This window comes from Crocodylus porosus, unplaced genomic scaffold, assembly GCF_001723895.1.
Source record: "Crocodylus porosus isolate Cpor-Errol unplaced genomic scaffold, CroPor_comp1, whole genome shotgun sequence".
Lineage (NCBI taxonomy): Eukaryota > Metazoa > Chordata > Crocodylia > Crocodylidae > Crocodylus > Crocodylus porosus.
Window position 1 is genome coordinate 163,138,265 of NW_017728906.1, and position 15,094 is coordinate 163,153,358.

Genomic DNA, 15,094 nt, shown 5'->3' on the forward strand with positions numbered 1-15,094 from the left:
CTGCTCTGACCCTATTTGCAAATACACCTTTTGTGCCATCTAATGAGTGTGTGTCTGTGATTTTGGTGGCCTCCAGAGAAACGAACCGCTTTAAGCATCAACAACATGCTTAACAAAAATGAATACACAAGAATAAAGGTAGTATATGAAGTTTTATTTACTGTCACCTCCTGTAGAATTTTAAGAAAATCTGGTATTTACCATAAAAAAGCAGCATTTATGATTATTAACTATATTAATATAGTTAATAATCCTGCCATGTGCCCCCCACCCCAGTTTTGTTTTTTTGGTGTGTCAGCACTCTGGCACCCTACAAGGTAGACATTGTGGTATTTTTGGCATTCTGGCAAAAACATTGCCTACCCCTGGCATAGACATTCTTTATTCGGAAGCTTGTCTAACTCTATCCCAACTATGCAATTGGCCCAATAATGTATCACCCTAGGAAATTCTTGCCTCTTACATAATTCCTGGACTGTCATGGCTACAACATCACTCTAACACTACATTAACATTATTATTACTTACATTTATACCCCACCCTATCCAGAAAGGCTTAGCCTGGCTTACAATACCAGATAAACAATCCACACAATGGGAAACACCAACAGGCTCCCCAGTCAACAACTTAAAACTCCACTCCACCCATTTCCACCTTCCTGCCTAGTACCCAGGCACACAACTGTTCCCCTTGTAACAGCTCACACCTTCCCCTGGTTTTACACATGTAGCTGCCTGTATTCCCTGCTCTGCCCTAGCCAGTCTTCTCAGGTGTCCCTACTAACCTTGCCTGCCAAGTCTCTATTTTACTTAATGTGCAGGTAGCTGGAGAGAAGGAGGATCTAATTAGCAGGTTTTGTAGCTTTGCTGGTCCCCTTGATATGCCACGTTCTTGATTTTTCTCTACCTCTGTTAAGTCCCCTGGGTTCTTCTTCAGTCAGGTTAGTCCCTTCCTTTAGTTAGTCCCTTACATATTTTGGAAAGGCTCAAAACCCAGCTGACCTTCTCTGTGGGCTGTTAGGCCTCCATCTATTTTTCCCCAGTCAGTTTTGAATCATGTCATCTGAGGCAAGTCACCATCTGGCCCAAGTACATGCTCCTCCCAATAGATGGGGATATTCCATGTTGTGTTTGTCTCCTGTTATGTTTGAAGAGCATTTAGTTAAGCCTTTTGTTCATAGAATAAAAATGGCTACCCTTTTGCACCAAGTCAGATCTAACTGGGATTAACAAACCCTGAGATGCACTAAAAGAATGACCTTTAATTATGTCTTGTGTGGTTGGCACGTGAAATTAGGTGCTCAAGGGGACGTTCATGCTAGTATAATTGATGCCTGGGGAAATGGAATGAATAATGGAAATGTATCATTGTTTTCAGTTCCAACTTTCAGCATGCTTGCTTGGAACCTTAACATGACACCCAGTTGATAAAAGCAACAGCTGGTATTTTATTTTATGGGAAGATGAATACAGAGGTGGGAATGACAAAGAAATTTCTAAATAAATTTCAAAGAGATTAGCATTACTGCAATCCAGTGAGATCCAGTTCCCATGATCTCACTGAAAAACCATCACTTGTATAATTAGGTTAATTTTACTATCCTCAAGGATTGTTTGTTTAATAATCCAAGTTTAAATGAGGAAGCGTGGATTAGGGAACCACCTGTGCACACTGATGTAGCCAAGCTGTTTCTGTCATTTTTTAAAACAGACCTCCTTCGATGACTGTGCAGAAACTGCTTTAACTTCTCCTTAAAGACAGTTGTTGTTAGAGTGTAGAGAATTGGGTTCAACGCGCTGTTTATTGGCAGAATAAATATCACTATCCAGGAAGTGACTGTGTCTAGAAAAAACAAGATACAGAACTTCAGAAGTTATTCAGCATTTTCCTTTGTAGGAATTATGTAGAAGCAAAAGCGTAACATATTGTAATCCCAACAGTTTTTGCTGTCTCTAATTTTTAGAACTATACTGTAATATTATTTTTATATGAAGGGGACTTGGATATTGTGGTCTCTAGTAATCTACCACACAGATTAATAGAGGCCAGAATACAAACAGACAACAAGACACAAACCTAAGTACTGTTTGTGTGTGACACAGTGTTAGTTTGCATGTCATGGTCATATGTTCTGTCATATATTTACTTTCTATTTACTGATATAAAGACCCATAAAGCAAAACAATTAAACATGTGCTGAAGTCCAGCACATGATGTATTAAAAATACATCTTCTAGCTCTTATATGGCACTTTTATCAGTTGATTTCAAAATGGGATACAAAAGAGGTGAATCATAGAAAACTAGAGTTGGAAGAGACCGCAGGAGGTCATCTAGTCCAACCCTGTACTCAAAGCAGGACCATCCCCAACTAGATCATCCCAGCCAAGGCTTTGTCTAGCCGGGTCTTAAAAACCTCCAAGGATGGAGATTCTACAATCTTTCTGGGTAAGCTGTTCCAGTGCTTCACTACCATCCTCATAAGAATGATTTCCCTAATATCTAATCTGAACTTCCCTTGCTGCAACTTGAAAGCATTGCTCCTTGTTCTGTCATCTGCCACCACTGAGAACAGTCTAGCTCCATCCTCTTTTGAACCCCTCTTTAGGTAGTTGAAGGCTGTGATTAAATCCTCTCTCAGTCTCCATACTAAATAAGCCCACTTCCCTCAGCCTCTCCTTATAAATTACATGCCCCAGCCCCCTAACCATTTTCATTGCCCTCTGCTGGATTCTCTCCAGTTTGTCCACATCCTTTCTGTAGTGGAGCAGGACACAGCTAAAACTGGACACAGTACTCCAGATGTTGCCTCACAACTGCCAAATAGAGGGGAATAATCACTTGTCTTGATCTGCTGGCACCACTCCTGCTAATGCAGCCCAGTATGCCATTAGCTTTCTTTGCAATAAAGGCACATTGTTGGCTCATATTTTATATTTTATATTTCATAGTTTATTGTCCAGTCTAACCCCCAGGTCCTTTTCTGCAGAGCTGCTGCTTAGCCAATCAGTCCCCAGCTGTGATCTTATCTTTAGACCCATTTTACAGATATGGAATGCAGGTCTGAGATGATGGTGGAATAGTAATGAGATCTCCTGAATCCCAGCCCAGTGGTCCAGCCACTGAGCTGAAGCACCTGAACACCTACCTGAGAGCCAGTATTTTTTACAGCACTTCATTTGTTAACAGGCTGTTCTCTTGGAATGCAAATATATTTCTGTACGATGAATGAAGCTAAACTAGGTCTCCTCACACAAATGACAATTCTTTGGGTTTGTTTAATGCCTCTGTTGGCTGCATGGTAAAAGTTATTTACGGTACTCAATTTTATGCAAAACTGTCAGTTTTCCAGAATTTTAATGGAAAGACAAAAATGGTTTTATTCAAGTATTATCTGGAAGTCATACAGTTGGGAACCTGTCAGCATATTAATTACAGGTCTGGAGTTTGAACTGTCTAAACCCCACTCTTGGGCTGATTTCTGAGTATCATTTTGAGATTGTACAGCCATTGCAGCAGAAGTGCTTGTACTGTTCTCGGTTCCACATGTGAATTTTGAGGGCAATACCAGTTTATTTTTCTCTGATTCCTGAATACAGCAGAAGCCAAGTATCAGGCCAGATGTTTTGATAAATATTTAAACCCTGTGAACAATCCTTGGGTCCTTTCTCAGATAAACTCCTTCATAATTAATGAGAATTTTGCCTGCAGAAGTACTGGGCAAAGATCACAGGGTCCAGCTTTATATGAACATTGAAACTTCAACAAAAGAAGAGCTAAGAAATCACATTATCAAAGAGCAAAGTTAAATTTACCTAGAATTTCTACTTGGAACAGAGAGAGGATTTTTATAATGAAAACAGGAATCCAGCAGATGGCATCAGTGAATACTATAAAAAAAAATCGATTGGCAACAGCAACATCCCTATGAATATGGCTCCTGACTTCTGATGTCTGAAGGGCAGTTTTTTTTATGGAATAAAACATACCGACATATGAAAACACTATTATGATGAAGGCAAGTAGGTTCACACCTATTGGGGAAAAAAAGAGAAGATTCAAAACCAGCAAACTGAAAAGGACTTTTCCTATCTCCCTTTTCTCACACCATTGTTATATTTCTTCTTCCTAACTAACTTTATTCCATATATTCTACATATTCCCCCTCTACATATAAATGTTAATGTTTAGAAACATATCTCAAACAGCTGTTATTTAGCTTTCATGCATACCAGGTGCTCCCTTCTGTTACACAGTGTGAAGTATTCTGTAGTGTGAGTTACTATAGAAACAGATAATTAATGCACTGTATGAGTTCATAATTCCCACTAGCCTGATCTTCTGACTAGGTAGGCTGCAGAAAGTCTGAAAGACAAAGTATCTTACAGAAGTGAATGTTAATGAAATAATTGCTTGCTTACTGTGGAAGGGCAAAACCTCACTAATACATATGCTAACTAAAACAACCACCTATCCTGAATTTTCCAAGAGAGTTCTGAATTTTGAGGCTGTCCCAGCCTTCCTGAGGACTACCTGAAGTAGAATTGTCATCCTGAGTTTGAAAAATTGGTCCTAGATCAGCAGCAGGCAATGTCCTGTTTTATATAGCGAGGGGACAAAGTACAATACTGCCTGGTACAGGGAACAAAATGGTTGTGGGTTGGGAGGTAGCTGCAGTATAGTTGTATTCACATGGCACTGCATGCAAATCTGCTAATTAGTTCTGCCTCACACTGTCTGAACTTATTAGCTCTGCTGAGAGGCAGAATTAAGTAACGTGGGTGCAGTGCCATGTAAATGCAGCTATGCTTCTGCTCAGGAGGTAGGTATAGTCAAGAATCAGGATGGCTACATTCATGTGTTACTGCACCCAGGCTAACTAGCTCTGCTCCTCAGCAGAGATACTTAGCCTGTCTGTTGCATAACAATATGGTGGTTATGATAATCAGAGCCAGAAGTGACATAACCATCTCCCACTTGCAGAGGTGTGTGGAAACATCTAGGACTGTATCCCAGATCTTGCATCCTGAAAGCTGATTACTTAAATGCTAGCCAATAGCTTTCTCAGGTCACTTCTGAAGTCCATCAGAAATGACTGCAAGAGCTGTCCCTAGGGGTGTGTGGGCCCAGGGCATATCAGCCTATGCAGGGCCATGGGGTAGGGGCGGTGACCACCTACAGAAGCTGGCAGTAGTGTCAACTGCCAGGGGAAGGGGAGGGGGAGGGGCGGTGGCTGCCCACAGAAGCTGACAGCAGCAGTGAAGTGGGGGTGATGGTGACCACCTGCAGAAGCTGGTGGCGGCAGCAGGGGGAGGTGGGGGTGGCGACTGCCCACTGAAGCCGGTGGTGGTGGCAGTGAGGGTAGGAAGTGGTAGCAACTGCCCGCAGCTGCCGGTGGTGGCAGTGAGGCCATGGCGGGGTCTGTATGACAATGTCTGCGGGGTCCCCTAAAGTGTGGGTCCTGGGGCAGTCACCCCAATTCACACTCCCCTAAGGATGGACCTGGCAAGACTCATGTGTGCAAAGCAGATGTATAATGTGCTTCATACCCTGTGTAAAGAAACTTCCCATCCTTTTTTTAAGTGCAGGACTTTCTAATAATGGACCAAATTCTGTTCTCAGTAAAAAGCATTGACTTGGATTTGCAATTTAGAGGAGAACGTGGTCCAGTTGCTTCTAAAATTCTGTGAAATGTAGTCTGTCTGGGCTCAAATTCAGTTTAGACCGTTTTGCAGAACCACATAAAAGCTGATTTTACAGCCAAGTTTTTTAAAACAATTTAATTATATGGCCCTTTGAAGCTGGGTTAGGAACTGATCTCAACAGGATATTGATCTGAAGCTACTGTAGAAGGCCACATATCATTGTTATGCAGGTATATTATGGTGTATTATACAGATATATTGTGGTGTATGGACTCAAGATGCTGCACCTTAAAATGCTATGCCCCTAGTGTCTGTGCTCATAGTGGTGACGGGTGCTGGAATTCTGGCCTACACACTCCTCTCCACTGACATCACTGTAGGTTTTGTTTCTTTGCAGTGGGATCTCTATCCAAGTCCACTTTACATTCCATAAGTAGGAGCTCTACACATGAATTAGCATGCTCTGGTGCTAATTCTTGTGGCATTTCTTTGCATAGTTTGTGTGGGTGTCTGCTCTTTTCATCCTGTTTCCTGCAAGAAAGGAATATGTGGCCCTATTAAACAAGGGAGGTAAATTCTATAACCATGCCCTATGTTTGTAATATACATATTAGTGAATGTAAAAGTCACACTGGATGCATCTCCACGTGATATCAATGTGATGCAATAAACTCCAGCACAGTTTGCACTGGAGTTTACTGCTCCTGAACATAGCGTTTACACATATTCCTGGGACTGCAGCATGTTGAGCCAAGGTGACACAGCCCTGACTGGCAGTAGGTCTGGGGGGTCATCCTGGCAACCTGGAGCTGCTCCCCCCCAGCTCAATATGCTGCAGAGGGGCTGGCTGGAGCACAAGGGTGTTACAGTGCTGAGCTAACTGGCAGGCCGCCCCCTTAAGGTAGCATCCTTGTGCCCCAGCCAGCCCCGGTCACTGTTGACACATGTGGTGTGGAGAAGTAAATAACTACCATAGAATAGTACTTGTGTCAGGAAGTAATATCCTGTGGCAGAGTTAATTAGTTTACTCTGGCCTAATAGGAGTGCCTATGCAAATGGTTATGCTTTACTGCGGAGCTAATTAGTCAACTCCACTGTAAAGCGTCTTGCGTAGATGCACCCACTGTGGAACACTAACTTGATTTCAAAATAAATTTAGCAGAAAAAATTGGAAAAAATATTTCCTAAGCAAATCCTAAGAAGATTCTTATACATAAGGCAACTGAGGAGAATAGATTTTTCAGGGCAATAAATACTGTGACATTTTAATATTAATAAATTATAGGCGAATCAATTTTGATAAAATAATTTTCATAGCAACCTATGAAGCAGCAGGAAAATATTCACATTACAGTACACTATAACATGCCACAGGTAAAAGCAGGGGAAGCTGCCAGTACCTTGCCACTTCAATGACAGGGGAGTAACTGGCTAATCTATGCTCAGGGCATCATGTACAGAGAAAGGCAAACATCCCTACAGTCATGGTCAGTGTAACCTAATGAAGAAAATCCTTCCTGACTCCAAAGTGAAAAGTCTATGTCAAACCTACTATCTGCATGAGAACAGACTAACCACATGGGCTGTTTACAGGTGTTTAAATTCACCCCCCAAATGTGCTTTACCAGAAGAAGTAGCATGTTAGTTCAACCCATTTCTACAGCACCTCTACAAATCGGGTGATTCAGCAGGGCTTTTTTGTGCCACACTGAAGTGCCTGATGTATACAAAAGTTGGGCAAGCCAGGTCCAACTAATGTGATGCCTTTTCTTGGCACGTGCTGGACTTGATGCAGAAGTGTGCTGAGTTCAAATTAAAGTGCTGTTTTGTTTTGTTTTTAATGTCTATAAGCAGCCATAATGTTTACATTAGTAGATAAAGGTTGCAAGATGGGCAGAATACAAATAAAAATATTTTATGAGGATAAAAGTCCTCATTTAGCATGGTGTTTAAATATATGCTTTATTATAAGACCCTGAATAATCATAAACTGTAGAAACTGATAGAGCTATTTAAATGCTTCATGAATATACTTTCACAATCTTGCTGAATCAGGGCCTAAAACAAAAACCACAAACAAAAAGGTCTTTTTTTAAAATGTGAACTGGCACTAAGCCATCCTTGGAAGAGACCAAATTCTCTACAAATGGTCATTTCCAGTATACAGTATACAGTTCCAGGAAAACGGAAAAATCTTTAAACTGAAATGCTTGAAATAGATAGACCACAAAAAAGGAAGTGTCTTCTCTTAAAAGTATATACTGTGTCTTTTTATAGTTGTAGCTCACAAAATGTGCACCAAACAAGTGTGTTTGCCTGAAGTTTATTTCTTGTTTGGTTGGCTGTAATGCACATGGAATGCTACATGAATCTGACATCTTCGTCAACAAGTTTATTGCCCTCACACTTTTGGTTCAGGAAACTTGGATTTAGTTCTAAGCAAACAAATGCCCTATATTCTTGTGTATTTTGAAGTCATGAAATTAAAAAAACCCTACAGATAATTATTCAATGTATATAATTTGATACTGTATTAATATGGTTCAGGAGATGTGATGCAGGGGTAAGGTAGTTTTCTGGAGGCTTGAATAAAGCTCTTTACTTGGTTAAATAGGATGCTCTGAAGCGCTGTCCAATCATGTATATTTATATTTCATATTAAAGTCCCGATTTAGGCTTTATGACTGCTTATTTCCAGTTCATTTTATAGATTTTTGTGATTAGCATTCTCTACCACTAGCTTACACTTAGGTTTTCTGCTTTCACAATTTCATCCTCTATTTCTTGTATTATTGCAGCTTAATTCTATATTATGAGGTAGCAGATGAAGATAAAAAATGTTACTAATTTATCAAAGTGAAAATCAAAGTGAACCATCATGCTGTTCAGGGAATATAGCTATGTAATTGCTTGTTCTTATTGTTACTGTATTTACACTCCACCATTCATGTCTCTCCTTTTCTTTATTGTAGTCACTTGTATCTTGTTTAAAATTAGATTGTAAATTCTTCAGGGTAAGGATCATGCAGGGTTTGAATTGTATGTTAGCTTTTGGGGAGGTCCACAAAAAATTTGGGTCGTCCACCACAATGCCCTAATAAAATTAGAGAACCCCCCACCCAAGGTTACCTCCCCCAGGTTATTGTTTTCAAATTTTAGTGGGGGGGCTTTCATCTTTTATGGGGGGGTTCTCAGCCCCTCCCCTCCCAAGTTCCCCTCTAATTTAAACCCTGGGATCATGTTTTCTTTCTTTAAGAGGAACACAGTATGAATAGTAACATTGAAGTGAAAATATATAGGCTATAAATGCTGTACTTTGTAAAAAAATAATATAAACTAGTCATTTAGAGACAGGAAAAAATTAAGCTTACCAAGAAAAATGCCAAAAGAATACCCTTTGCCTCCAATTTCTTCTGTTTGATCAGAATAAAGTGGGAAACAAACTCCATTTTTCCCATAATAATTTCCAAAAAAGTCCTCATCCCCAAATGGGATTATTGCTATTACAAATCCAATAATCCATATGGAAACAAGGATTATTACTGTTTGATGTTTTCCTGGTCGGATATTACTGAAGGGAAAGACAATCACTAAATATTTTTCCAAAGTCAGATATGTCAACAAAAGGACAGAGACTTCTGTAGACAACATGGCCAGAAACCCCATGATATGACATGGTAAGCTTTCCATCCACAGCACAGCATATTTTTTATACTCTCCACGGTATTTAACATCAAAGATCCCAATGAAGAACAAATACACGCCCATTAGACAATCAGCACCTATTTGAAAAGTAAAATTTACAGTTTAGTGAAAGCAGAAGTTAAAAATAGTATACACAAAAAATTCTTTTTAGAGTTGGTGAAATTGTGGCTGATGTATGCAGTAATGTATATATCACAGTGTTTGTGATATCAGAAGAAATTTGATTGGTGAGACTGTGATCACGCCATACATACTAGGTCATGGCACTGCCTGGATTTATTAAACAATAAATAACAGGCAGGCATCTCTACTATGAAGAATGCATATAGACAGGAAATGAGTGTACAAAGCCTTGATTATTGGAACCAAGGAGAGAACCTTACTAGCCTGAAAGTTAGACAAAATACAGTGCATTCATTTGCAATCAGTATAAACTTCTGCCTAATTATGAAATACGCAATTTATAAATCACACTGGGATTGCCCAAAAAACCACAATACCTAAAGAGTAAATAGTTAACACTGTAAGTAGTTAACCCTTGTATATTCTTTAATGTCAAAGTAATAACATAATTGATAAAGTGAAACCACTAAGTTTTTAAGACTCTTTCCATACATCTTGGTCAGTTGAGTTGAAAGGATTAGAGGAACATTCTGATTATACCAAGAATATCTGGAAATGGGACAAAAACAGTCAAATGCAGATTACACATATTCTGAAGCTAATATTTGGTACATGATACATAAATGTACTAAGCTAGGGGTGAGCAATGTTTTTAGCAAGAGTAACACCCCAACCCTGACCCACAAATTGATTTGGCATGCTGGGGCAGGCCACAGGGCAGATGCAAGGGACTCAATCCTTGTCACTAGTGGCATCTACACATGCACCTTTGGCGGGGGTGGGGAAGGTGGGGAAGAGTCCTGGGTTGCTGTGCCCCAGGCCCTTCCTTGCCCTGTGTCCCAAGGCAAGTGTGCAGTCACTGCTGGCATGGAGCTGGTTCCAGGGCTCTGGAGCTCAGTGCAGCTGTTTGCAGCCTGCTTGCCACCTCATGCAGCTGCCCAAAGTCTGGGCCACCTATGGCAGGCAGCCAAGAGGCTATAAACTGCTGCATTAGGCTCCAGATCCCTGGCCAGGCTCCACGGTGGCAGCAGGTGCATGCACACCTCTGGGTGGACAGCTGGGGGAGGGGCCTGGGGCAGCACAACCCCCTCCCCTCCCCCGCCGTCTGCCCAGAAGTGCACATACAACTGCCACTGCCAGGGAACCCAGGCAAGGGATCTGGAGGCCAGTGCAGTAGTTTGCAGACTCCTGGCTGCCTGCCACAGTTGGCCCAGGCTCTGGGCAGCTGCAGTAGGCAGCCAGGAGACTTGAAACAGTTGCACCAGGCTCTGGAGCCCTGGCACTGGCTCTGTGGCAGCAGCAGCTGCACGGGCATCTCTGGGTGGATGATGGAGGAGGGGCTGGGCTTGTGCTGCCCAGGCCGCCCCCACCCTCTACCCTGATGCACATGTGCAGCCACCACTGAGTCTGGCCAGGGTTCAGGAGCCCAGTGCAGCTGTTTGCAGCCTCCTGCCTGCGGCTGGCCTGGGCTCTGGACAGCTGCTGCCACCCACAGAGTCCAGGCTGTTGCAGCAGGGCTTGCAGCCTCCCAGCCACATGCTACTAGCAGCCTGGGCTGTGTGGCTGGCTGCAGCTGCCTGAAACCTGGGCCGGCTGTGGTGTACCGAGTAAAATGGCCTTGCGTGCCATGCTCTGGCATACGTGTCAGGGGTTGCTAACCCCTGTACTAAGCAAAGCTAAACATGCTGGAATATACATAATATACCGGACTGTTTTCAATTTTAAATTAATACCACTAACATATACTTACAACACAAAATTTTGATAGACATAGCGTGTGTTTTGTTTTCAGCTCTGATGAACGATCTCATTCCAATGACAAAAAGATTTCCAAAACATGTAATGCAAGCTATGACCCAGACAAATACTCTTAGAACATTGTTAGCTAAGAGGTCCTCAAATGATGAAATCCCATCTGTTAATGGAGTGCATATTCGGACATGGAGAGCATAGGAGCAATACCGAAATTTTTTGAAGTAGCTGAAAGCAAAGAAATGAACACATAAAATAACTGTTCAAGCACAGGCCAAAGGCACAATTATGTATTTGATCTTCAGTTAGATGCGAAGAAAGACAATCCTGACAAGCATTATGCCTATTGGTTGAAACAGGTGGTTATGTAAGAGGCCTAAATCAGTTTGACATTCAGCTAGGCTCTTACCTTTAATCTGTACTTGATGTTAGAAGACTATCAGATTTGCTCAGAGTTGTTTTTAACACCTTTCTAATGTAACCTGGGTGTACCAGGGTGTGTACTCCCCTCTCCAATAGAAGGGGAGGGTCATCAGGGCGTGCATGCTGGAGATGGAAACTGCAGCTTGCTTGCAGCTTCCCCTTCTCGTGTGTCTCTATAGAGGAAGACCCAGACACAATAGCTTAACTATATACATGGTTTATTCAGGTGCAGAACAAAAGAGGAGGGGATAGAATAAACTGGATAGGTGATAAAAATAAATATTTACATATAATATATTAGAGTCAGCAAATAACAACAGGTAAGTATAGTAGTCCCCCAAGACCCATGAGAGAAACCCCGCCCACAGATCCCCAGACGGTATGTCCCAACAATTGGTGGGTAAGCACCCCAAAATATAAAGCACAATAAACAGTTAATAAACACTCCAAAATATAAGACACAGGAAGCAATTAACAAACACTCCAAAATGTATGGTAATCACAAATACCCCCCTCCTCCAGAGGAGTCTCTCTCTCTCTAACATAAACCCCCTCTGATGGGACTATCCACCGTGTCCCTCCCTGGGGGGAAACCCCTTGCCCGAGAACTCACGCTTCCCGGCAAGTAGGGTCCTGCAAGGGTTCCTGGTGTTTCATCCCCAGCTAAGCAAGCAGCTCCTATAGTGGGTGCTCTGTCTCAGGTCCTGTGTTGGGTGCACGACTCATTCACATGTCCAGATAGCTCAGCCTTCTCAGCACGTTGTGGGCCTGGGCCACCCCATGTGTGCCCAGGGCTAGGGTTCCAGTACAGGCCTGCTGTGCTGTGGAACCTGCACTGCCCATGGGCCCTTGCTCCCAACAGCAGGGAATCGGGCCTGAACCATCCCCTACCCCTCCAAAGGCCCTCAGTCTGACGATGACACACCATGCAGCAGCATCTGCACTGGTGCTGACCTTGCGCCAGAATTAGAGGACCAAGCAGCCTTGAGCAGTTCCCAAGGTCCTGGTCTCTCGCGGACCCTCCGTGCAGTGACAGTTGCACCATCTGGCCTCATGCTGGGGTTGGAGACCCAAGCTGCCTCAAGTGGCTCCCAAGGTCCCGGTCCCTTGTGGACCCTCCATGCACCATCAGGCCTCATGCTGGGGTTGGAGACCCAAGATGCCTTGAGCGGCTCCCAAGGTCCTGGTCCCTTGTGGCCCCTTCACGCAGTGATGCCTACACTGGCTCAGTACACTGTCTTGTGGTGAGGGATTGGGGACGCAGTCACCTGCTGTTCCTGAGTCTTTGGGCTCTTCAGGGCAACTGGACATGCCCCCTGAGTAGCTCTTCCTCAGCCCCAGCTTCTTCTTTCTTCTCTGTCCCTCGTCATCTCCTCCGTGTGTTGTGCATGCAGCTCCTTATATACACTTTTGGGACTCTGTCCCAAGAGTAAAGACTGGCCAATTGGGGGAGGTGGAGCGCTGTCTTCAGTTAGGTCCGCTTCTCACCTCGCCCCAATGTAGGGGCAGGGTGGACTTCTCCAAAGGCTCCTCCCCCTGCTGGTCTCTTATTGGTGGGTTTGCCCCACCAATTGCTTTGACAGTTCTCTAAGCCCGAGGAACCAGGCGAAGATAGAAAAGCCTGCCACACTAAAAAGTTTACTTACTGGATCTTGGAGCCATAACTTTTTTACACAAATCAAACACTGATATTTCACTGTGTTTCATGCTGGGATTCCTAAGCAGCAGATTTGTGATTTGATCTTGGCAGAAGGGATTTTGCCAGGTCAATGTTGCTTTCTGCATTAACAGACTGTTGGTGTGTGGTCTGTCTTTAAACTGTGACTTGACACTTAAGGCCATCAGTAAACTGAATCTGAGGTATGTTACTGAGATACTGACACTTTTGACTTGTTTAGTCAAATAGAGTGGGGCTTATGAAAAAGACACTTCTGCAGAGGGTGTTTGCTTGGAGTAGCTCATTCCCTAGCTATACTAAAAAAAGAGGAAGGTTAATAAATTATTGAAAACTAGCATTTATGAAAAGGAAGCATGGTAATTTATAGTGGAACTGATATATATTCTCTTGATTCCAGCATGTTTCTCAGTTCTTTATAGTGAAAATTTATTTAATACCTTTCTCTAAAGCTAAGCACAGACATTCAGGGGCATTGGGAGGGGGGCAGTAAATCAAATTAAAATGGCTGCCCAATATCAAGTAAGTCAGGATGGAGGGGCTAGCAGGGGGGTTAGAGGTCCATCAGGCTTTAAGGGACTCTCAGGGGTCCACTGGGAAGTGGGGGAGGCACAACCCATGAAAGGTAGGGGGGGGTGTAAACTGCAGGTGGGATGGGGAGGCAGGCATGACCTGTGGGTGGGGTGAAGGGGATGGCATGATTCACAGGTAAGGTGGGGGGGCAGGTGTAACCCATGGGTGGGGTGGGCAGGGAAGGCGTGACCTGCATGTGGGGTGGGCAAAAAACATCACAAAAAACATCAACTTACAAAAATCAAATATTTTATCAGTTTATATGTGAAATGTTGTACAGATTTCCCTCACTTTATTCAGGTTCTGTATGTGTGAATTCACTCTTATGCAATGACCCTTTTTATGCCAAAATTTTTTTATATGCCAGGTAAATTCACTCTTATGTGATCAGTGTGGTGGAAGCCCGTAGTCAGCTGCTTTGTGTGATGCATTGTGGGAGTGATGCGCACCAAAATATAGTTTCCTGTGTGGACCAGTGCTTCTCAGTCATTGTCCACGACACGTGTTTCTGTAGTTGCCATCCCCATTATGGCTTCTAAGTGTCCCACTATCTTATCTCCTAGTCCCTCTTCCCGGTCCATCAATGAAGCACAAGAGAACTTCACTAACACTAACTCCCTTCACCACCCTCTCTTCACACCAACTAAACATTCACCACCACCCTGTGCTTGTCTGTACTGTCTGCTGTTGGTAAGTACCAAAATTGTCTTGTAAAAGTGGTAGAAATGGGGCTGGGAGTCAGTACAATTGAGGTCTTGGAACGTATCCCTATTTGTTACATTGTAAACTGGGTTCCCTTTATGAAAATTTGAATTATGTGCCATTTTCCAGGAATGTGTGTACAGCATAAAGAGAGGGAAACCTGTACATAAATATTAGATAATCCAAAAATATAAATTAATGAAAGAAAAAGATGTATAAAATAACTTAAAACAGTAAAATATGTATTTCATTAAGATAAAGTAGCTTTCTGAAATGACTGTGAAATACAGGAAGGCTGATGTATCAAATTTTGACACAGGTATGGCCCAGTAGCCCAGTGGGTGACTTTGCTAGTAGTCTGTTGGTAGACAAGTGGGCAGGGGTAGTTTATGTTTTACACACTGATGACACAGTGGAGTTAGGAACAGAATGAAGCTTTCGATTTTCCAGAGGAAGTAAAGAGTGGAGGATGCAGCACTAACGATGTGGCCAGGAG

The 15,094-nt window shown here is 42.8% G+C and overlaps 1 protein-coding gene across 6 annotated transcripts in view; it reads right to left on the reverse strand.

The window, feature by feature from the left end:
- Positions 1-1,310: 1,310 nt before the first annotated feature.
- Positions 1,311-15,094, reverse strand: part of RXFP2 (relaxin/insulin like family peptide receptor 2) — a 55,442-nt gene continuing 41,658 nt past the window's right edge. For all 6 annotated transcript variants that reach the window (XM_019530109.1, XM_019530108.1, XM_019530105.1 and 3 more), the window contains 4 exons: positions 11,224-11,453; positions 9,017-9,427; positions 3,816-4,034; positions 1,311-1,843 (listed from right to left, as the gene is read on the reverse strand). In XM_019530109.1, the coding sequence (XP_019385654.1) occupies positions 1,584-1,843; positions 3,816-4,034; positions 9,017-9,427; positions 11,224-11,453 (1,120 nt within the window). In that variant the 3' untranslated portion in view covers positions 1,311-1,583. The remainder of the gene's footprint in view (positions 1,844-3,815; positions 4,035-9,016; positions 9,428-11,223; positions 11,454-15,094) is intronic.